General features: G+C 36.6%; 1 protein-coding gene across 1 annotated transcript; it reads right to left on the reverse strand.

Moving 5' to 3' along the window:
• Positions 1–10,298, reverse strand: LOC109717543 (disease resistance protein RPM1-like). Its single transcript, XM_020243387.1, has 5 exons — positions 9,130–10,298; positions 8,840–9,054; positions 5,584–5,772; positions 2,765–2,978; positions 1–2,668 (listed from the first exon to the last, which is right to left on the reverse strand). The coding sequence occupies exons 1-5, from the start codon at positions 10,217–10,219 to the stop codon at positions 246–248; spliced, it is 4,131 nt and encodes a 1,376-aa protein (XP_020098976.1). The 5' UTR covers positions 10,220–10,298; the 3' UTR covers positions 1–245.

The following is a 17,877-nucleotide window of genomic DNA, read 5'->3' on the forward strand; positions in this document are numbered from 1 at the left end:
TTATTGATGACGTGGTGCAAGTGTGATAGTGTAGAATTCCTCCTTCCGAAGACACCAACTCATATTTGATATTTCCACTTTTATGTGCATTAATTACAAGTAAAATAAAATATGCAGACAAGATAACATCTATCCCTAGATCATCGTTTCCTTAAGTGTGGGTTGTCTAGGAGATCCGAGGCGGAAAATATAGAAGCATCAAGCTCGGTGGTTGGCAATAATTAATTCAGCTACATGATGTGGAATCACTGAATCCTTTCTGTGACAAACTCGCCGTGTCGTTCGAACCAGATGGTAAAATTCGGGATGTGGCGAACCCTCGTGCGCCAGTCATTGCTGTGGTCGCCTTCTCCTCCTCCTCCTCCTCCTAGAAGCAGCTCAACAAGTTCCTCTGCTGGACGCCAAATGTTTAAATCTTGAAGGGTGGTAAGGTACTCGATGCCGTGGGGCAGCTCCTTTAGCTCAGGGCAACCGCGTAGCTTAAGCGTATTCAGGCTTGCCATTGCTCCTCTTTCTATTTCCACCTGACTGAGCTTCTGGGCACCTGATATGTACAATTTCTTTAGCTTTGGGAATGATGTTGCTTGGAAGTGCAACTTCATGCCGTCATATGCCCCACAAAGTTCGAGAAACATCAACGCAGGCAGCGCTTGCAAGTAAGGAAATGTATCTTCATCAAATTTTGCCTCTGAAAGTGTTAATCTGGTTAGGTTTGTAAGAGACCGAAAGGACGCGGCAAGCTCAGAGACTGAGGTTTTGTCTAATTTACCCTGTAGATATAAACTTTGAATTCGCAGAGGTAGGCGCAGGGTGTCCAATTGCCGTAATTCTTGCCCAGGTTCACTTTTGACAGAAAAAAAGCTAAGATGGTTCATCTTAGTGATACTATTCCACAAGTCTGCACAGTGATGGGTTCTTACGCAGGTTATCCCAAATGTCCGCAACTCTGTCAAAGCTTCTACATTCCGCACAATCCTCCTAGTTGCTTTAATATATCCTAAAGTCTGCAAGCCCTTCAAACGCCATATTCCAACCGGTGCCTTGATGCCCCAGAATAGTGTTGAAACTAGGTGTCTCAACTTTTGAAGCCTCGTTATTCCCTTCGGAAGCTCCTTAATTCCTGTTGCCCGCAAGCCTAGATAATGCAGGTTGAATAGGTTACAGATCTCACTTGGTAGTTTCTCGATTAGTGCTCCATCTAGTTCCAAAACACGTAAGAATTTTGATGATCTTAAGACCGACTTAAGTAGATCATAGCTCATGGAATAGTTGAAAATAAGTACTGAACGCAAATGCGATTTGTCTTCAGTAAAATAATTAGTTATATTGCTTAGAACTGACAAGCGGCGTGCTTTGGATCTCTGCAATATTGTCCGTGAATGCTCGTAAACCATGCAGAAGCTTAACTCCTTTGACTTCGAAAGAGCGAGGACTCGAATGATGTCATGCATTCGACATGCATGAATGCTTCCGTCTTCGTTCCTCTCGGCCACTTGTAGTAGACACCGATGAACAAGTTCATTAAGGTAGTCCTCGGCCACTTCCTCCATCATTCTTTCTCTTTCTTCAATGAAACCCTCTGCCATCCAGAGCCTTATGAGCTTGTTACTCGCAATTCGATAATCTTCCGGAAAACTAGAACAATATAAGAAGCAATTTCGAAGGTAATGGGGAAGATCGTCCAAACTAAGTTTCAAAATGTCATGTACTTTTTCATGGAGCTTCGATTCGTTGTTAGTTAGATACCACTCAAGATCTTTGTAAACCTTCTCCCACTCAGAATCAGTTTGTTCTCGAAATGATAAGAGACGGGCTATAGATACGATAGCAAGGGGCAAGCCACCGCACTTCTCGACAATTTTTTTAGCACATTGTTCTAAAGGCGGTGGGCAAATCTTGTTTGCACTTTTCCAAAATGTGTTTTTACAAAACAGATCCCACGAATGATCTGCCTCCAGTGGCTTTAGCTCAAACATACGGTTCTCGTTTGCTAATAGAGCTACATCGCGAATCCTTGTTGTGAGAACTATTCTACTCTTGCAATTACTATTCAGAAGTGCATCTTTTATATTGTCCATTACATTAGTACTCCAAACATCATCCAAAATGAGTAAATACTTTCTACACTGCAAGTGAGTGCGGATAGTCTCAACCAAGCTTCTATAATCCAGGGTATCATTGTTGTTAGGTGCTTTCCTTTTCTCACGACCTTCCCTACATAACTCTTTTAAGATCTGTCTAAGCAAATCATGAGTTTCGTAACTCTGAGATACAGCAACCCAGGCACAAGCATCAAAGGTAGCTTTGATGATTTTGTACACATGAGTTACGAGAGTTGTCTTCCCTAGACCACCCATCCCCAATACTGAGATTATCATGGGCTGTTGTTGCTGCTCATCCTCATCTTTTAACCATCCAAGCAACAAGTCCCTGTACTTGTCAATACCCACGATGTCATCCTCCTTGACAAAATGTGCTAATTCTGCACGACTCTTGCTACAGCCAACAACTATTCGAGGTTTTGCTTCACTTTCCATTCCTCTTGTATCATATCGTGTCCTTCTCTCCATTATCTTTTGGAGGTCAATTTTGATATCTTTAAGTTTCTTGCTAAGGTGATGCCAAGATTTTATATTTCTGTACCTCTTGATTGCTGTCAGTAGAACCCCTCATTGCTCCTCGCTCAGCTTATACGTGAACTCATCTATAATATCCTCAATGTCGAAAGCCAAGTCTCTTGTTTGTTTTATAATGATTTTTGTGCTCTCATCCTTCTCTTTTAGTCTTTCTGCGATCCGTAGGAAGGCTTGCATGATCTCAAGCTCATCCTTAATGTCACTTATATCCTTCATGAGTTCTTTCATTGCTAACATCCCTGTTAGTAATAGTGATGCTGCTGATTTAGTTGTTTCAATAGCTAAAGCAGCACCTATCTTTAGGACTAATGAGCTTATCACAGCCTCCACCATAGGAATTTCCTACAAAGTGAGCCTGGAATCAATAATCTTTCCAAACTACTATGTCTTTTTAGATGCACCGCTAGCAAAAATAATTATTGTTTTAACATTCCTAAGATTCTAGGCAATTCTGTAGTGTATCAAACAAACATTTGTTAGAATCCCTCAGTTAAAAGGAAGAAATGCCAGTAACAGTTTGTAGTCTGTCATAACAAAGAACAATAACTTGTTTGAGATTCAATTTAACAAAATTTTGAGATAAAAGATTCATCATAATTAGTCATACTGAACTCGACCTCAATGTATATTTCTAGAGCAAGTTGTGGAAAAGTCCTTTAGAGGAGTGTGAAATCAATAAAGAGTTGGAAACTAAATGAATCTACTGCTAGTCGCCGAGTTGACGATATCGTGTTAAGAGTGATTATAAATTATTCTACAATTAACAATTATAAGTTGAGTTTGTTTTGAAGCCCTCTTCTTGTTCATAATTAAGTTAATTTATATCAGGACTATAAGTCATTTGAGCAAGAAACTATTAGTGCTTCTTCAAATAGTTTTGTTTTGATAGCAATATAAGAACTTAATTTTAGACTCATGAAACTCACGTATTTCTAATATGTTAAATTTTATTGCCTCGACATTCATAGTTTCATACTGCCTATTATTGGACCAAAATCTAAAAGTTCTATTTCAACTTCTGTGATTACAAACTTTTGAGATAAATGATTCATTATAACTAATCATACTGGACTCAACCTTAATGTATATTTGTAGAGCAAGATGTGGAAAAGTCCTTTAGAGGTGTATGAAATCAATATAGAGTTGGAAAGTAAATGAATTTGCTGCTAGTCAGTGAGTAGAGGGAATTGTATTAAGAGTGATTGTAAATTATTCTATAATTAACAATTATAAATCGAGTTTCTTTTGAAGCCTCTTTCTTGTTCATAATTAAGTTAATATATATGAGGACTATAAATCATTTGAGCAAGAAACTATATATTAGTGCTTCTTCAAATAGTTTTGTTTTGATAGCAATATAAGAACTTAATTTTAGACTCACGAAACTCCCGTATTTCTAATATGTTATGTTTTATTGCTTCGACATTCATACTGCCAATTATTGGATCAGAATCTAAAAGTTCTATTTTAACTTTTTTGATTTGTATAAACGAAGCGGGTAGTGTGCTACCTATCTCTCTCTCTCTCTCTCTCTCAAAANAAAAAAAAAAAAAAAAAAAAAAAAGATTTGTACTGCAATTTGTAAAAGTTCTTCATTACAAGTTTTGGCATTAACTGAATTTTTTTTTTCGAAATAATTATTATCTTTGTGAGTTCAGCAGGAATATTTCTTAAAGTGAAATGACTTTGATACTTTTTTTTTTTGATGATGAGGCATTTAAATAAACGTCCTGTATCGTAAATATGATCTAGAATATTTGCATGGTTTAGAAACTGAATTTTTTTTTTTTTTTTGTCGTTATTATTTATCTAGTGATCGAATGGTTTCAAAATTGAGAGTTTAACAAGAAAAATGGGACACTTTCTTCTTGTTTAATAACAAAGAACAATCAGAATTAGCTGAGCATTTAATAACAAATAAATTCTTCTTAACTATATAGATCAAGATCTACAACCAAGATTGCGAATTTAAGATTATTTTTAATTATATTTTTAGAAGGTAGCTAATTTTGACCTTTCATATTATGCCCACTTGGCTAGCCAGAAAATAAATTTAAAAAATCACTTTTTCTAGAAAGTTTATGTATAATCTTGCATGGTATTGATCATCAATTTAGGTACTCAATTATCAACAATAAAGTGAGAGTACTTTATGAGGTAAAATTATTCTAGCTAGCTCAATTATTATCGATCTCTTGTTATCTTGTTTCCAAAATCAAGTGAATCCAAACAATATATTAAACAGCAAAGCTAGACATACTATACTAGATCTCAGTACCTTACGGAATCAACTAGTTGATAGCAAAGAGAATAAAAATTAATTAAAAAGAACAAGTAGAAGAAGATGCACAACTAACCACAGATCCAAAAGGGAGATATATTGAAGAGGGAGCTGCTCCAAAATAATTAATCTGAAATTTAACTAGAGAAAATGCTGCAATCAAAGAAGCGCTTGAAGTAGATGTTTTAGGGATTGATGAGTGAGAGATGAGGATGAACTATATACACAAGAAACTGGGAGGAAGTGACTTGGACACTGCAGCTACCAAGAACTTCCCTCTTTGACTTTTCCCATCCGTACTTGGTTGTAGTGTGCTATATTATATGGATTTATAGGGGCTCCTTTTGATTATTTGCCTTTTACTACTATTCAAATTTTTTAAATTTATTCTAAAATTACTAAAATACCTATTTAAAGTCTAATCTCATTAATAAATGGCCTTTTTGCATAAAAAATCAACTAGTCTCGAGATTTTGTAAAAGTGTGCTACTATTTTGAATTTTACAAATTCAACTCGAATTTGTAGAAAACTGATCAAAATATTCTTATTCCTTTTCCTCTCTCTCTCTCTCTCTCTCTCTCTCTCTCTCTCTCACTCTCTTTTTCTCTCCAACCCTCCTCGCCTCCTCCACCGCTTCTGCGACCCTGGACGACGGTAAGAAGGACGTTGCCGCCTCCTCTTTCTCTGCCTCCGCCACCGTCTCCGCCACTGCTGGTGCCGGCACCGACACCGGCGCTGAAGGAGGAGGAATTGGAGCAGGCGCGGGTGAGGACGGAGCAAACGAAGGCGATGAGTTCGTGGCCGAGGTGGTGCTCGCTGTCGCACGTGATGGTGAGAACGAAGATGTGCCAGCGCTTCTCCAAGGAGCAAAAAAAGATGCAGAGGGTAGAAAAAAAAAAGAATAAAAATAAAAATTAAAAAATATATTTTTCTTGAAGGACCATTATGTATCATCGCTACTACAGGAAAGATAAAGAATCAGAGAAGAAGGAAAAAAGAATATCAAGTTGCACTGTACTTTTTTGAAACGAAAGTTATACTTTTTAAGCAAAGTTATATTGTTTAAGCGAAAATTGTACTCTATAGCCTCCTCGTTGTGGAGGCCTACTGCCTGATTATCGTTTTGAAGCGGCCCCTCCTGGCCTTCCTCCTCGCGTTCATCCGCTCCTCCGGGGCTCCTACCCGCTCAATCAAGGACGGGCTCAAGGCGCTCTTTGGCGTTGCACTCTACGTGCTCAACCTCTCTGTGTTGGTCAAGCTCGGCACCATGCCCGCGCTCTTCTCCTTTGTCGTCATTCTGCATTCGTCGCGCTCTACCCGCTCAACTGTCCCTTGCTGGCCGAGCTCAGCGCTATGCACGCACTTTTCTCCCATGTCGTCATTCTGCATTTGTCGCACTCTACCTGCTCAACTGCCTCCCGTTGGTCAAGCTCGGCATCGTGCCCGCGCTTTTCTCCCTCGTCGTCATTATGCATTCGAAAAGTTTTAGTATGTTGTTATATAATTTTATATTTTGTTTTAGGGTAAATTACACTTTTGGTCCTCAAACTATGAGGTACGTGACATTTTAGTTCTGAAATTTTAATTTATTATAATTTTTGGCTCGAATTATGCGATACATTACATTTTAGTCCTCGAACTTTAATTAGGTATAATATCTGGCTCGACCTTTAAGACTTGTGATATTTTAGTTCTTGAACTTGTTGAATTATTATTCTCACAGCCAAATTTTTTTAAAAAATAAGTATGGATAAATTATTTATATTCAACTAATATAGTATTTTAATTGTTATTACATCATCAAGGACGATATACTACAATTCAGAAAGTTCGAGAACTAAAATATCACATGCTTATAATTTAAGCTAGAAATTATAACTAATTAAAATTTGAGGACAAAAGTATCACTGACCTTATAGTTCGAACGACAAGTTATAACAAATTAAACTTTGAGGACGAAAGTGTCACGCGTCTCATGGTTTGGAGGCGAAAAGTGTAATTTACCGTTTGTTTTACCATAAAAAATTATTATTAAATAGAATAGTAAAATATTATAATTCACAAATTATACAAAATGCTAAATTTTGTAGGTCAGATTATGTAAAATATGCGCTGACGCGCTTTCGCTGCTGAGTCCTGAAATATTGTTAAAATCAAAGAATAAAAAAAGGACGCGGAGAAGACTCGCATGACCCACGCGAGGCGTCTCCGCGTAGGGACCGAGTGATGCTACCAGCTATGAACATATACTCCCTGCACCTGGTGTACTTCTATATATATATATATATATATATATATATATATATATATATATATATATAATATTTGGTAATCAATATTTTAAAATTAAGAAAGGAGCTGGGAGACAATGTACTTTATATCAGGGATAGGTGGATGGTTATGAAAGGATTGCAGAATACGAGGCGTAGCCTTCGTGAATTGGCTGCGCGCTGGTGGGTTATTTGGAAGGCTAGAAACGATTTGATTTTTAAAAACATCCAACTAGATGCCCTAGTGGCGGTGTATAGATTGAAGGAGTTGCTGAAATTCTGGAAAATATGTGCACAAACTTCTAGACGCTCTATCATCGTGTGATTTTTTTTTTCTCTGTTACGCCCCTCTTTTGAGGCTCTGGATGCCTCATCCCGGTAGCCTAATTCATCTCTTTAATGAATGAGCAGGTAGCGTGCTATCTTTTCTCCAAAAAAAAATATTTTAAAATTAAGATCTAATAATTTTGTTGATAGTTAATAGAAATTCCGAGCACATAGTAATTAATGACTTTGGAAATTCGTAATTTCGTGCTCAAAACTCCAATTTCGATAAAATTTGGTTTAATTAGATGATCGTCTCAGAGTATATTTTGTATAGCAGGACTTTTCGTTTTTGAAAGTTATGAAAAATATTACATAAAATAATGACTTGATTGAGAGATGATTGTCTTTTTCTGAATCTCATAGATTTTATCAAAGAAATTTTAAATCCACCAAAAATGCACCAAGTTAACAACTAGACCTTACAAATAAGCGCCCACGAGTATTAAAAACCCTCGGGAGCTAAGAAAAATAAATTCACTAAAATTGACTTCCTTTTGTTCAAATAAAAATAAATCCAGATCGCGCCATTATTACAAAATAGAGTAATAAAATACGAAATAGGCTATTGTACTATTCATAGCACCAAGTTATTGGTGTTGTTAGAATTTCGGCATGGCTGAATAGATGTAGAGTTAGAATAATAGTGGTCTCAAAGGGTTGAATGGATGGTTTGTTGAATAGTATGGTCTAACGGGTGAAAATAATCAAATGGGTGGATCTAACGGCGAAAAACTTGGTAGCACCAACGGAGGGGGTAAACTTGTAATTTAAATAATTGCAAGATTACCTGCCAGCAGTAATACGAGATACTCTCATTTGCTAATATTTTCGGAGTAATCTTATATCATTTGTAATGCTAATTTGCCAATTAGATTATAGACGGGATAACCCAAATATAATAATCTTGACAAAATTATCTATAATTCTGACAGGATAATCCGAACTAGATAGACCCTTTTTAAATTATGAAAGTGATAAATTTTGTTAATGTTGGGATCAAAAAATTTTAAAATTTAAAATTCAAATTGAGAATAAAATTTAACGCAGGCGGCGCTTGCAGGTAAGGAAATGTATCTTCATCCAATTCTGACTCAAAAAGTTCTAATTTGGTTAGGTTTGATAGAGACCCAAAGGATGCGGCAAGCTCAGGGAATGAGGTTTTGTCTAATTTACAGTCCAGCCATAATTCTTTAATTGGCAGAGGTAGGCGTAGGGTGCCCAACTGCTGTAATTCTTGCCCAAATACACTTTCGACAGATAAATTGCTAAGATGGTTCATCTTTGTAAGACTATTCCACAAGTCTGCACAGTGATGGGTTCTTACGCCGGTTATCGCAAATGTCCGCAACTCGGTCAAAGCTTCTACATTCCGCACAATCTTCCTAGTTGCTTCAATAGATCCTAAAGTCTGCAAGCCCTTCAAGCGCCATATTCCAACAGGTGCCTTGATGCCCTGGCCAACATATTCTGATAAAACTAGGTGTCCCAACTTATGAAGCCTCGTTATTCCCTTCAGCAGCTTTCCTATTTCACTTTCATCTGTATTTAATATTTGCAGATTTTGTAGCTTCCCGATTGATCTTGGAAGCTCCTTAATTTTTGTTTCTCACAAACCAAGATAATGCAGGTTGAAGAGGTTACAGATTTCACTCGGAACTTTCTCAATTGGCGCTCCTTGTAGTTCCAAGACACGTAAAAATTTTGATGATCTTAAGACCGACTTCAGTAAATCATTCCTCATGGAATTGTTGAAAACAAGTACTGAACGCAAATGAGATTTGTCTTCAGTACAATATTCAGTTATATCGCTTAGGATTGACAAGCGTCGTGCTTTGTATCCCTGCAATATTGTCCTTGAATGCTCACAAACCATGCAGAAACTTAACTCCTTTGACTCCGAACGAGCGAGGACTCGAATGATGTCATGCATTCGATATGCATAAACTCTACCAACTTCGTTCCACTCAGCCACTTGTAGTAGACAGCGATGAACAAGTTCGTTAAGGTAGTCCTCGGCCACTTCCTCCATCATTCGTTCTCTTTCTTCAATGAACCCTTCAGCCACCCAAAGCCTTATGAGCCTGTCACTTTCAATTGTATAGTCTTCCGGAAAGCTTGAACAATATAAGAAGCAGTTTTGAAGGTAATGGGGAAGATCGTCCAAACTAAGTTTCAAAATGTCATGTACTTTGCCATGGAGCTTCGATTCGTTGTTAGTTAGATACCACTCAAGATCTTTGTAAACCTTCTCCCATTCAGAACTGGTTTGTTCTCGAAATGATAAGAGACGAGCTATAGATACGATAGCAAGGGGCAAGGCACCGCACTTCTCGACAATTCTTTTAGCACATTGTTCTAAAGGCGGTGGGCAAATCTTGTTTGCACTTTTCCAAAATGCGTTTTTACAAAACAGATCCCACGAATCATCTGCTTGCAGTGGCTTTAGCTCAAACATATGATTCTCGTTTGCTAATAGAGCTACATCGCGAATCCTTGTTGTGAGAACTATTCTACTCTTGCTATTACTATTCAGAAGTGCATTCTTTATATTGTCCAGTACATCAGTACTCCAAACATCATCTAGAATGAGTACATACTTTTTACACTGCAAGTAAGTGCGGATTTCCTCAACCAAGCTTCTATAATCCATGGTATCAATGTTGTTAGGTACTTCTCTTTTCTCAGCTAAGCTTCTTTTATCCATGGTATCAATGTTGTTAGGTACTTCTCTTTTCTTACGATCTTCCCTATGAAACTCTTTAAGATTTGTCTAAGCAAATCATGAGTCTCATAACTTTGAGATACAGCAACCCAAGCACAAGCATCAAAGGAAGCTTTGATGATATTGTACACATGAGTCACGAGAGTGGTCTTCCCTAGACCACCCATCCCCAACACTGAGATTATCATGGGCTGTCGTTGCTGCTCATCCTCATCTTTCAACCATTCGAGCAACAAGTCCCTGTACTTGTCAATACCCACGATATCATCCTCCTCGACAAAATGTGCTAATTCTGCACAGCTCTTGCTACTGCCAACAGCTATTTGAGGTTTTGCTTCACTTTCCATTCCTCTTGTATCATATCGTGTCCTTCTCTCCATAATGTTTTGGAGCTTAATTTTGATCTCTTTAAGTTTGCTGCTAAGGTCGTCCCATGTTTTTATATTTCTGCACCTCTTGATTGCTCTGGGTAGAACCCCTCCTTGCTCCTCACCCAGCTTGTACGTGAACTCATCTATAATATCCTCAATGTCGAAAGCCAAGTCTCTTGTTTGTTTTATGAAGGTTTTTGTGCTCTCATCCTTCTCTTTTAATCTTTCTGCGATCCGTAGGAAGGATAGCATGCTCTCAAGCTCATCCTTAATCTCACTTATATCCTTCATGAGTTCTTTCATTGGTGATATCCGTGTTAGTAACAGTGCTGCTGCTGATTTAGTTGCTTCACTAGCTAAGGTAGCACCGATCTTCAGGACTAATGAGCTTATTACAGCCTCCGCCATGAGGCTTCCTCCGAAGTGAGCCTGAAATAAACGATCTTTTCAAATTACCATGTCTCTCCAAATGAAACACTACCAAAATGATGATTTTTTAATGCTCTTATGAGTCTTGGCGATTTTCATAAAGAACATGTTACTGTCTCAACCAAAATAACTCTAGTGCACCAAACAAACATTTGTTACAATTAATCCTCAGTTAAAACTAAGAAACACTAGTAACAACATTGTAGTCTGTGAGAACAAAAAGCAATAACTTGGTTGAGAATTAGTTTAACAAATTTTTGAGATAAAAGATTCATTATAACTAGTCATACTATCTCCTACATGACCTCGATGTTTATTTGCAGAGCAAGATGCCGAAAAGTCCTTTAGAAAAGTATGAAATCAATAAAGAGTTGGCAAATAAATGAACCTGCTGCTAGTCACTGAATAGTGGGTATTGTATTAAGGGTGATTGTAAATTATTCCAGAATTAACAATTATAAATCTGAGTTTTCCTTGAAGCCCTCTCCTTGTTCATTAATAAGGCAATAGCAGGGCTATCTATACAAGTCTCATTTGAGCAAGAAACAATTAGTGCTCCTTCAAATATATAGTTTTGCGTTAATAGAAATATAAGAACTTAATTTTAGACTCATGAACTCTCGTATTTCTAATATATTAAATTTCATTGCCTCGGCATTCACGCTGCCTATTGTCCGACCAGAATCTAAAAAGTTCTATTTTAACTTCTTTGATTTGTGCTGCAATTTGTAATATGTTGTAGAAGGTCATCTCATTTTACTTTAGCAAGTTTAAATATATCCAGTATATATCCACTATGTATGCTATCCAGTATCCACTATGTACATTACTACATTTCTCTATGATATATATTTATGGTCTATATAATTAACTAAGAAATCACAGTGGCTATTGGTCTTGTTTCCCAAAAGCTTGATCTAACAGTAATCTATTAAAGGCTTAAGATCTTTTACTCATTTACATGTTGAAGGTCTAGCAAGTGATGCCAATATGCCAGTAGAAGATGAAAATAGAAAAGACAAACAAACTAAATTTAAATATCATGCATTGCATTAAACTGCAGATATATATTAGTTGAGCTTTTGATGATAAATAAAATTCTCTCAACTATCTATATCAAGATCTACAATTAAACAAGATGGTGAATTTAAGAATTTTTTAAAATTTTATTTTTAGAAGGTTGCTTATGTTGACCATTCATTTTGCTCAAGTTCTTATTCTAGCTCAATTATTATCTCTTGTTAATCTTGTTTCCAAAGATCAATTGAATCCAAACATTACACAACAGTGACACACTATACTCTCATTGCTTTATTAGAGAATTAAGCTAGTTGATAGCAAAGAGAATCAAAAGCAAGAACCCTTGGAACATACATAAAAATGAATTAAAAAAGAATAAGTGGAAGAAGCACAACTAACCAACGACGGATTTAGAAAGGAGATTAATTTGAAGATCAGGGGGCTGCTCCAAAATAGCCTCAAATTTTGCCCGAGAAAATGCTGCGATCAAATTACTGGGAGCAGATGAAAGGATACATTAACGCTAGCTGGAGCCACCAAGAAACTTCCCTCCTGCCCGGCCTTCTCGACCAGCAGCATTTTGTAGGCAATAAGAAGCCATTAAAAAACTAGAGAGTCGATGGGTACACGGATACCCAAAAGTTTGTCCCAACTCAAAATTTGAATGGAATCAATTTATCCGGTTTCGAATGTGAATATTAAAAATAAAAGACCGACGGATATATATATATGGTTTTGGATATGGATTTTGTTCGAACCTGACCTGAACCCCATCTTCCGTCTTTAATTCTAATCATCCATCAAATTTGATAGATAGTTAGTAAGTTAGGAGCACAAGATCTGCTGTGCTCCTAATAGCACAGTAGTACTGCTCTCTATATATATNTATATATATATATATATATATATATATATATATATATTTGATCTTATATTCGAATTTATATTTTAAAAATTTAGATTTAATATAGTATATCTTGAAATATGATAAAGAGAAATAATTATTTTAGGTTCAGTTTTTCGGATTTTTTTTTATAGGATTTGGAGTTTGGATATAAATTTTTAAAATTTATCGGATTCGGTGTTGGATTCAAGTTTTTGGTTTGGTAGTCGAGTTCGGATTCTGTTTTTTGAAAACCCATTCGGAATCTGATCTGTGGACATTTCTATTAAAAACACTTCGCACTGTGGTTTAGGAAAAATTCTAGAATGCAACAGATATATTGGTGACATGGTATAACAAATTAATCAAAAATCTTCTTTAGAAATATATGTCCCATCATGATTATAAAAAAATATTTTTATTATATTTTTATTTTAAAAAATATATATAATTGACTTATTATTAATGATGTGGTGTAAGTGTGGTAGTACTGAATTCCTCATGGTTTAGACAAGTCGGCTTCATAATAGAAATTTTAATATTGATTAAAAATTGCTTCACACTGGTTACTGGTACCTTTGCACATGGCCCCACATGGGTAGTTCTCAGATCAGCTTCAGTATAGAATTTTAAATATTGATAAAATATTGCTTCACACTGGTATCTTCGCACATGATCACCCACCACATGGGTTGTTCTCAGATCAGCTACATATAGAAATTTTAATATTGATAAAAAATAGCTTATTAATTCACATGCTTGCTAGGTCAGCAATAAAGTTGGTTGTTTTTCTGTGCAAGTTTTTACGCATACTCTATGTTTAATTGGAGATTTGATCTTGGGTTAACGCTACATAGCGGATGATGCAAGCCTAATTAAGTCATGTTGAGAGGGAAGAAGTATAAGGACGAAAAGAGAGTGATACACGAAAAATTATGTCACACCTCAATAATCTCACATCGGATAGAAATTGGGATGTAATTGAGTATATAAGAGACTTAGACACTAATAATAATAACTGAGTTTAAGCATTTAGGTCGGTGGTTGGGCCTAATGAATTATTATTGCTAGTGAGTTGGATCGTTATATTTGGTATTAAAGTCAGTTCACCAACCTTCACCAGTCGAAAATATGTGGCGAGTCCAGCCTTCACTAGTCGAAAATGTGTGGCGAGTCTCGACTGAGACAAGATCTGAAAGACAAAGTAATATACTATGCCGAGGTCTGAAAGATAAAGTAATATACAATACCGGAGTCTGTATGACAAGATAACCGGCTACACCAGAGTCCAGAGCCTGGATGGCAAGATTAGTGAGACGAGTCTCACTAGTGAGCTAGGTCGTTTACAAATTAATTTTTCGACAAAGGTGAAAATATTATTAATCAAATCTAAAAATTTATTACATTAATCGAACACCACGTTTATATACATAGAGGCCATACTCAAATCCTACTAGAAGAAAATAATAAATTTTAATGTATCTCTAAATTTAATCATATTAGAAATAATCAAATAATTGGACTAAAAATAGGAAAAGTAGGAAAGTACTAAACCTTTCAAAAATAGCCTAAACATATAAAAATAAAAGCTGAAACAATTGAATTTGGGTCCCAAACTTGACCCTAACGGCTTTGTCGTTTGATACGTAAATCTCAAAAAGTATTTTTCGATTTAGAATTACACGCTAAAATCAAATAGTTGAATGAAAAGTTATGACTGTTTAAAAATTTTCTTTGCCGATAAAAAAAAAATTATCAAATTCAGCAAAATTTGAAAATTTCAACTCAGCTTGGTTGAGCCATATTTTTTTCATGAACTCTGGCCGCATCAATGGACCTATATATATAAGAGAAAAATATTGATTCAAAGTTATTTACTCCAATTTCTGGAGGGAAATAGCAAATGCAAATTTCTCTCGCTCGCTCTCTCCTAGCATAAATTTAATTGTTTATTTTTGAAGACATTTTTTTTCTTTTTAAAGTCATTTTTTCCTTTTATTTTTTTCTAACTTTCAAAAATTTATATGTTGTTTTTTTAAAATTTTAAAAATATTTTCAGGAGATACGATATTAATGGAGAGGGCAAAATAATCAAATTATTTTTTTTATAAAAAATAATTTTTAATATATTTTTATTATTTTGTAGGGTATTTTTGATATAAATTATAAAAAATTGATGAGATAGTGATGGAATCCCAACGGAATGGGCTAAAGATAATAATTTTGTATATAAGGAGGTTTTTTAAATACAATAACTTGAAATATTAAGAGAACAAAGTATAGATTTTTGAAAGTTAAGAAAAAAAAGTGAAAAAATAAAATTTGACATTTTTATTTTTATTTTTTATGAAGGTGCCCATAAGGCATAAGCCTTGTAAAATATAAATATATAAATATCAACTTGTCATTAGATAAAAGTCTATTCTTTGCGAGGGAAAAAAAAAAATTGGGGAATTTGTTTTGGAATCTTTTTAGTTACTCCAAACAGAGTATGTGATATAATTGTGATAAATCAAATTTAAGTTAAAATTAACCCCGAATCATGTCGTAGAATAAAGTTATAATTAATTATTAAATTAATCACACCACATAGTTAGGAACAAACGTATCCTCCTCTTTTGATAGAAAACTTTTTCAGAATTAAAGGAAGAATCAGATTCGTTATATATACTAATATTATAGATACCATGCGAAGCAGCGATTTATTAAAAACAATCAATATGTTTTTTAAATTAATCTGTCTATGAGAAAAGGTCAAGGGAGAGACTTTGATTTTCGTTTCAACAATTATGATGATATGAGTTGCACATGTGAATTAAAATTAATTGGCCAACAAGTTGGTCATCGTTATTTCAATATAATGGACTCCTCTGATTTGCTAAATACTATTTAATTGAGAGTTTAACACTACAAGAAATGACAGTATTGGTGGCAAAATTAATGTGGCGATAAATTTTGTCGCCACTATATAGTTACTTACTGTGGCAATAAAAAAAATTGCCACTGATTAGTTAACTAAAAATGGCAATGCTACTTTCGCCATTGAATGATTATTTTATCGCCACTATTTGGTTATCTATGGTGGCGATAAAACAAACGGCCACCGATTAATTAACTTAAAGTGGTGACACTAGTTTCGCCACTAAATAATCATTTTGTCGCCACTAAATCGTTATTTATGATGGCGATAAAAAATATTGCCACTGATTAATTAACTTAAAATGGCAATATTACTTTCACCACTAAATGATTATTTTATCGCCATTATTTGGTTATCTGTAGTGGTGATAAAAAATTTTTGCCACCAATTAATTAACTTTAAGTGGCGATAAAAAAATTTTGCCACCAATTAATTAACTTTAAGTGGCAATACTACTTTTGCCACTAAATGACTAACTTTTTGCCACTATTTGGTTAGCTATAGTGATGATAAAAAAAATTGATGCATATTATTAATAAAATTACAATAAAAATAAAATATTTAAAATATTTATATTAAAATAATGTATAGTGAAGATGAAAAAACTGTAGTTGTTAAAAATTGAGGGTGAAAATGTACAGGGACACCTTCAACATCAGATCATTTTGAAATTGCTCTATGAATTTTAATTTTATTTTGATTAACACCTCTGAACTTATTTTGATTATTTTATTCTAGTTAATTTAGTTAAATTTTTAAATTCAAGAGCTTTATTAATTAGTGTTTACCGCTTCTCCCGCGTCCGCGATCGCCCCTCCCATGACCGCAATCGGTAAAACCTAACCCCCTACCTCCCCCAAACCTCTCACCCCGAACCCTAATTCGATCCCTCTTCTTCTTCTTCTTCTTCTTGTTCTTCGATCCAGGGACGACGGGGACTTCCACAAGGCGTTCAAGCTCTACACGCGGCTGTGGAAGGCGCGGCGCTCACCGAGGCCGGGATGCGGCGGTGGGAGGTGGGCGAGATCGCGTAGCGCATCGCCCAGCTCTACTACGGCCAGTACTGCCGCACCAGCGACTCCTCCTACCTCGCCGAGGCCTTCGTCTNGTAAGCTCCTTCTTTGCTTCCAACCGGGTGGGAGAGTGAGAGAGATGGAGAGTTGCAGCTAGAAGACCTCTCTCTCTCTCTCTACACGAAGTTAAATAGAGAGGAGTGAGGGGTGATACAAACGAGGGAGAGAAAAGACCAAAACACCCTCTCACCTACCCTGGTGTACCGGTACACGGGACTGTGTACCAGTACAGGAAGCCAACCCGAGAGCAGTACGCGCTCAGCCAGTAAAGCGTACCGGTACACCTCGCTGGCTGTACCGGTACAGCAAGCAGGAAAATCTGCTGTTTTGCAGATTTCTTCGCTGAAGGCTGCTATCGCGTCCCACGGAGTCCGTTTTGCGTCTATTCGACGCCAACGCGACTCGGACTTGTCCCGACACTCTCCAGAGCTGCCGACAAGCCTCCACAACTGAACACCAGGGATCTCACACATACTCTCTCTCTCTCTCTCTCTCTCCCTCTCTCTCTCTCTTATCCCCTTCTTCTATTTCTCTCTCTCTCTCTCATCGAAAACCTTTTCATGCAGGTTGAGCCGGCCTTCCGCGGCGACACCGGTGGCGGCTTAGGCGGCAACGGCAGCGGTGGCTTAGGCGGCGACGACAGCGGCGGTGGCGGGTAAGGCGGCAACGGCAGCGGCGGCTTAGGCGGCGACGGCAACGGTGGCTTAGGCGGCGACGGCAGCGGCGGTGGCGGCTTAGACGACGGCGATGGTGGCGGCTTAGGCGACGACGATGGTGGCGGCGCGGCGACTGTGACACCTTAATAATCCCACATCGGATGGGAATGGGGTTGTCATTGGGTTTATAAGAGACTTAGACACTAGTAATAATAACTGGGCTTAAGCATTTTGGGCTGTTGGTTTGGGCCCAACGAGTTATTGTTGCTAGTGGGCTGGGTCGTTACA

The sequence above is a fragment of the Ananas comosus genome, linkage group 11 (assembly GCF_001540865.1).
Source record: "Ananas comosus cultivar F153 linkage group 11, ASM154086v1, whole genome shotgun sequence".
Taxonomy (NCBI): domain Eukaryota; kingdom Viridiplantae; phylum Streptophyta; class Magnoliopsida; order Poales; family Bromeliaceae; genus Ananas; species Ananas comosus.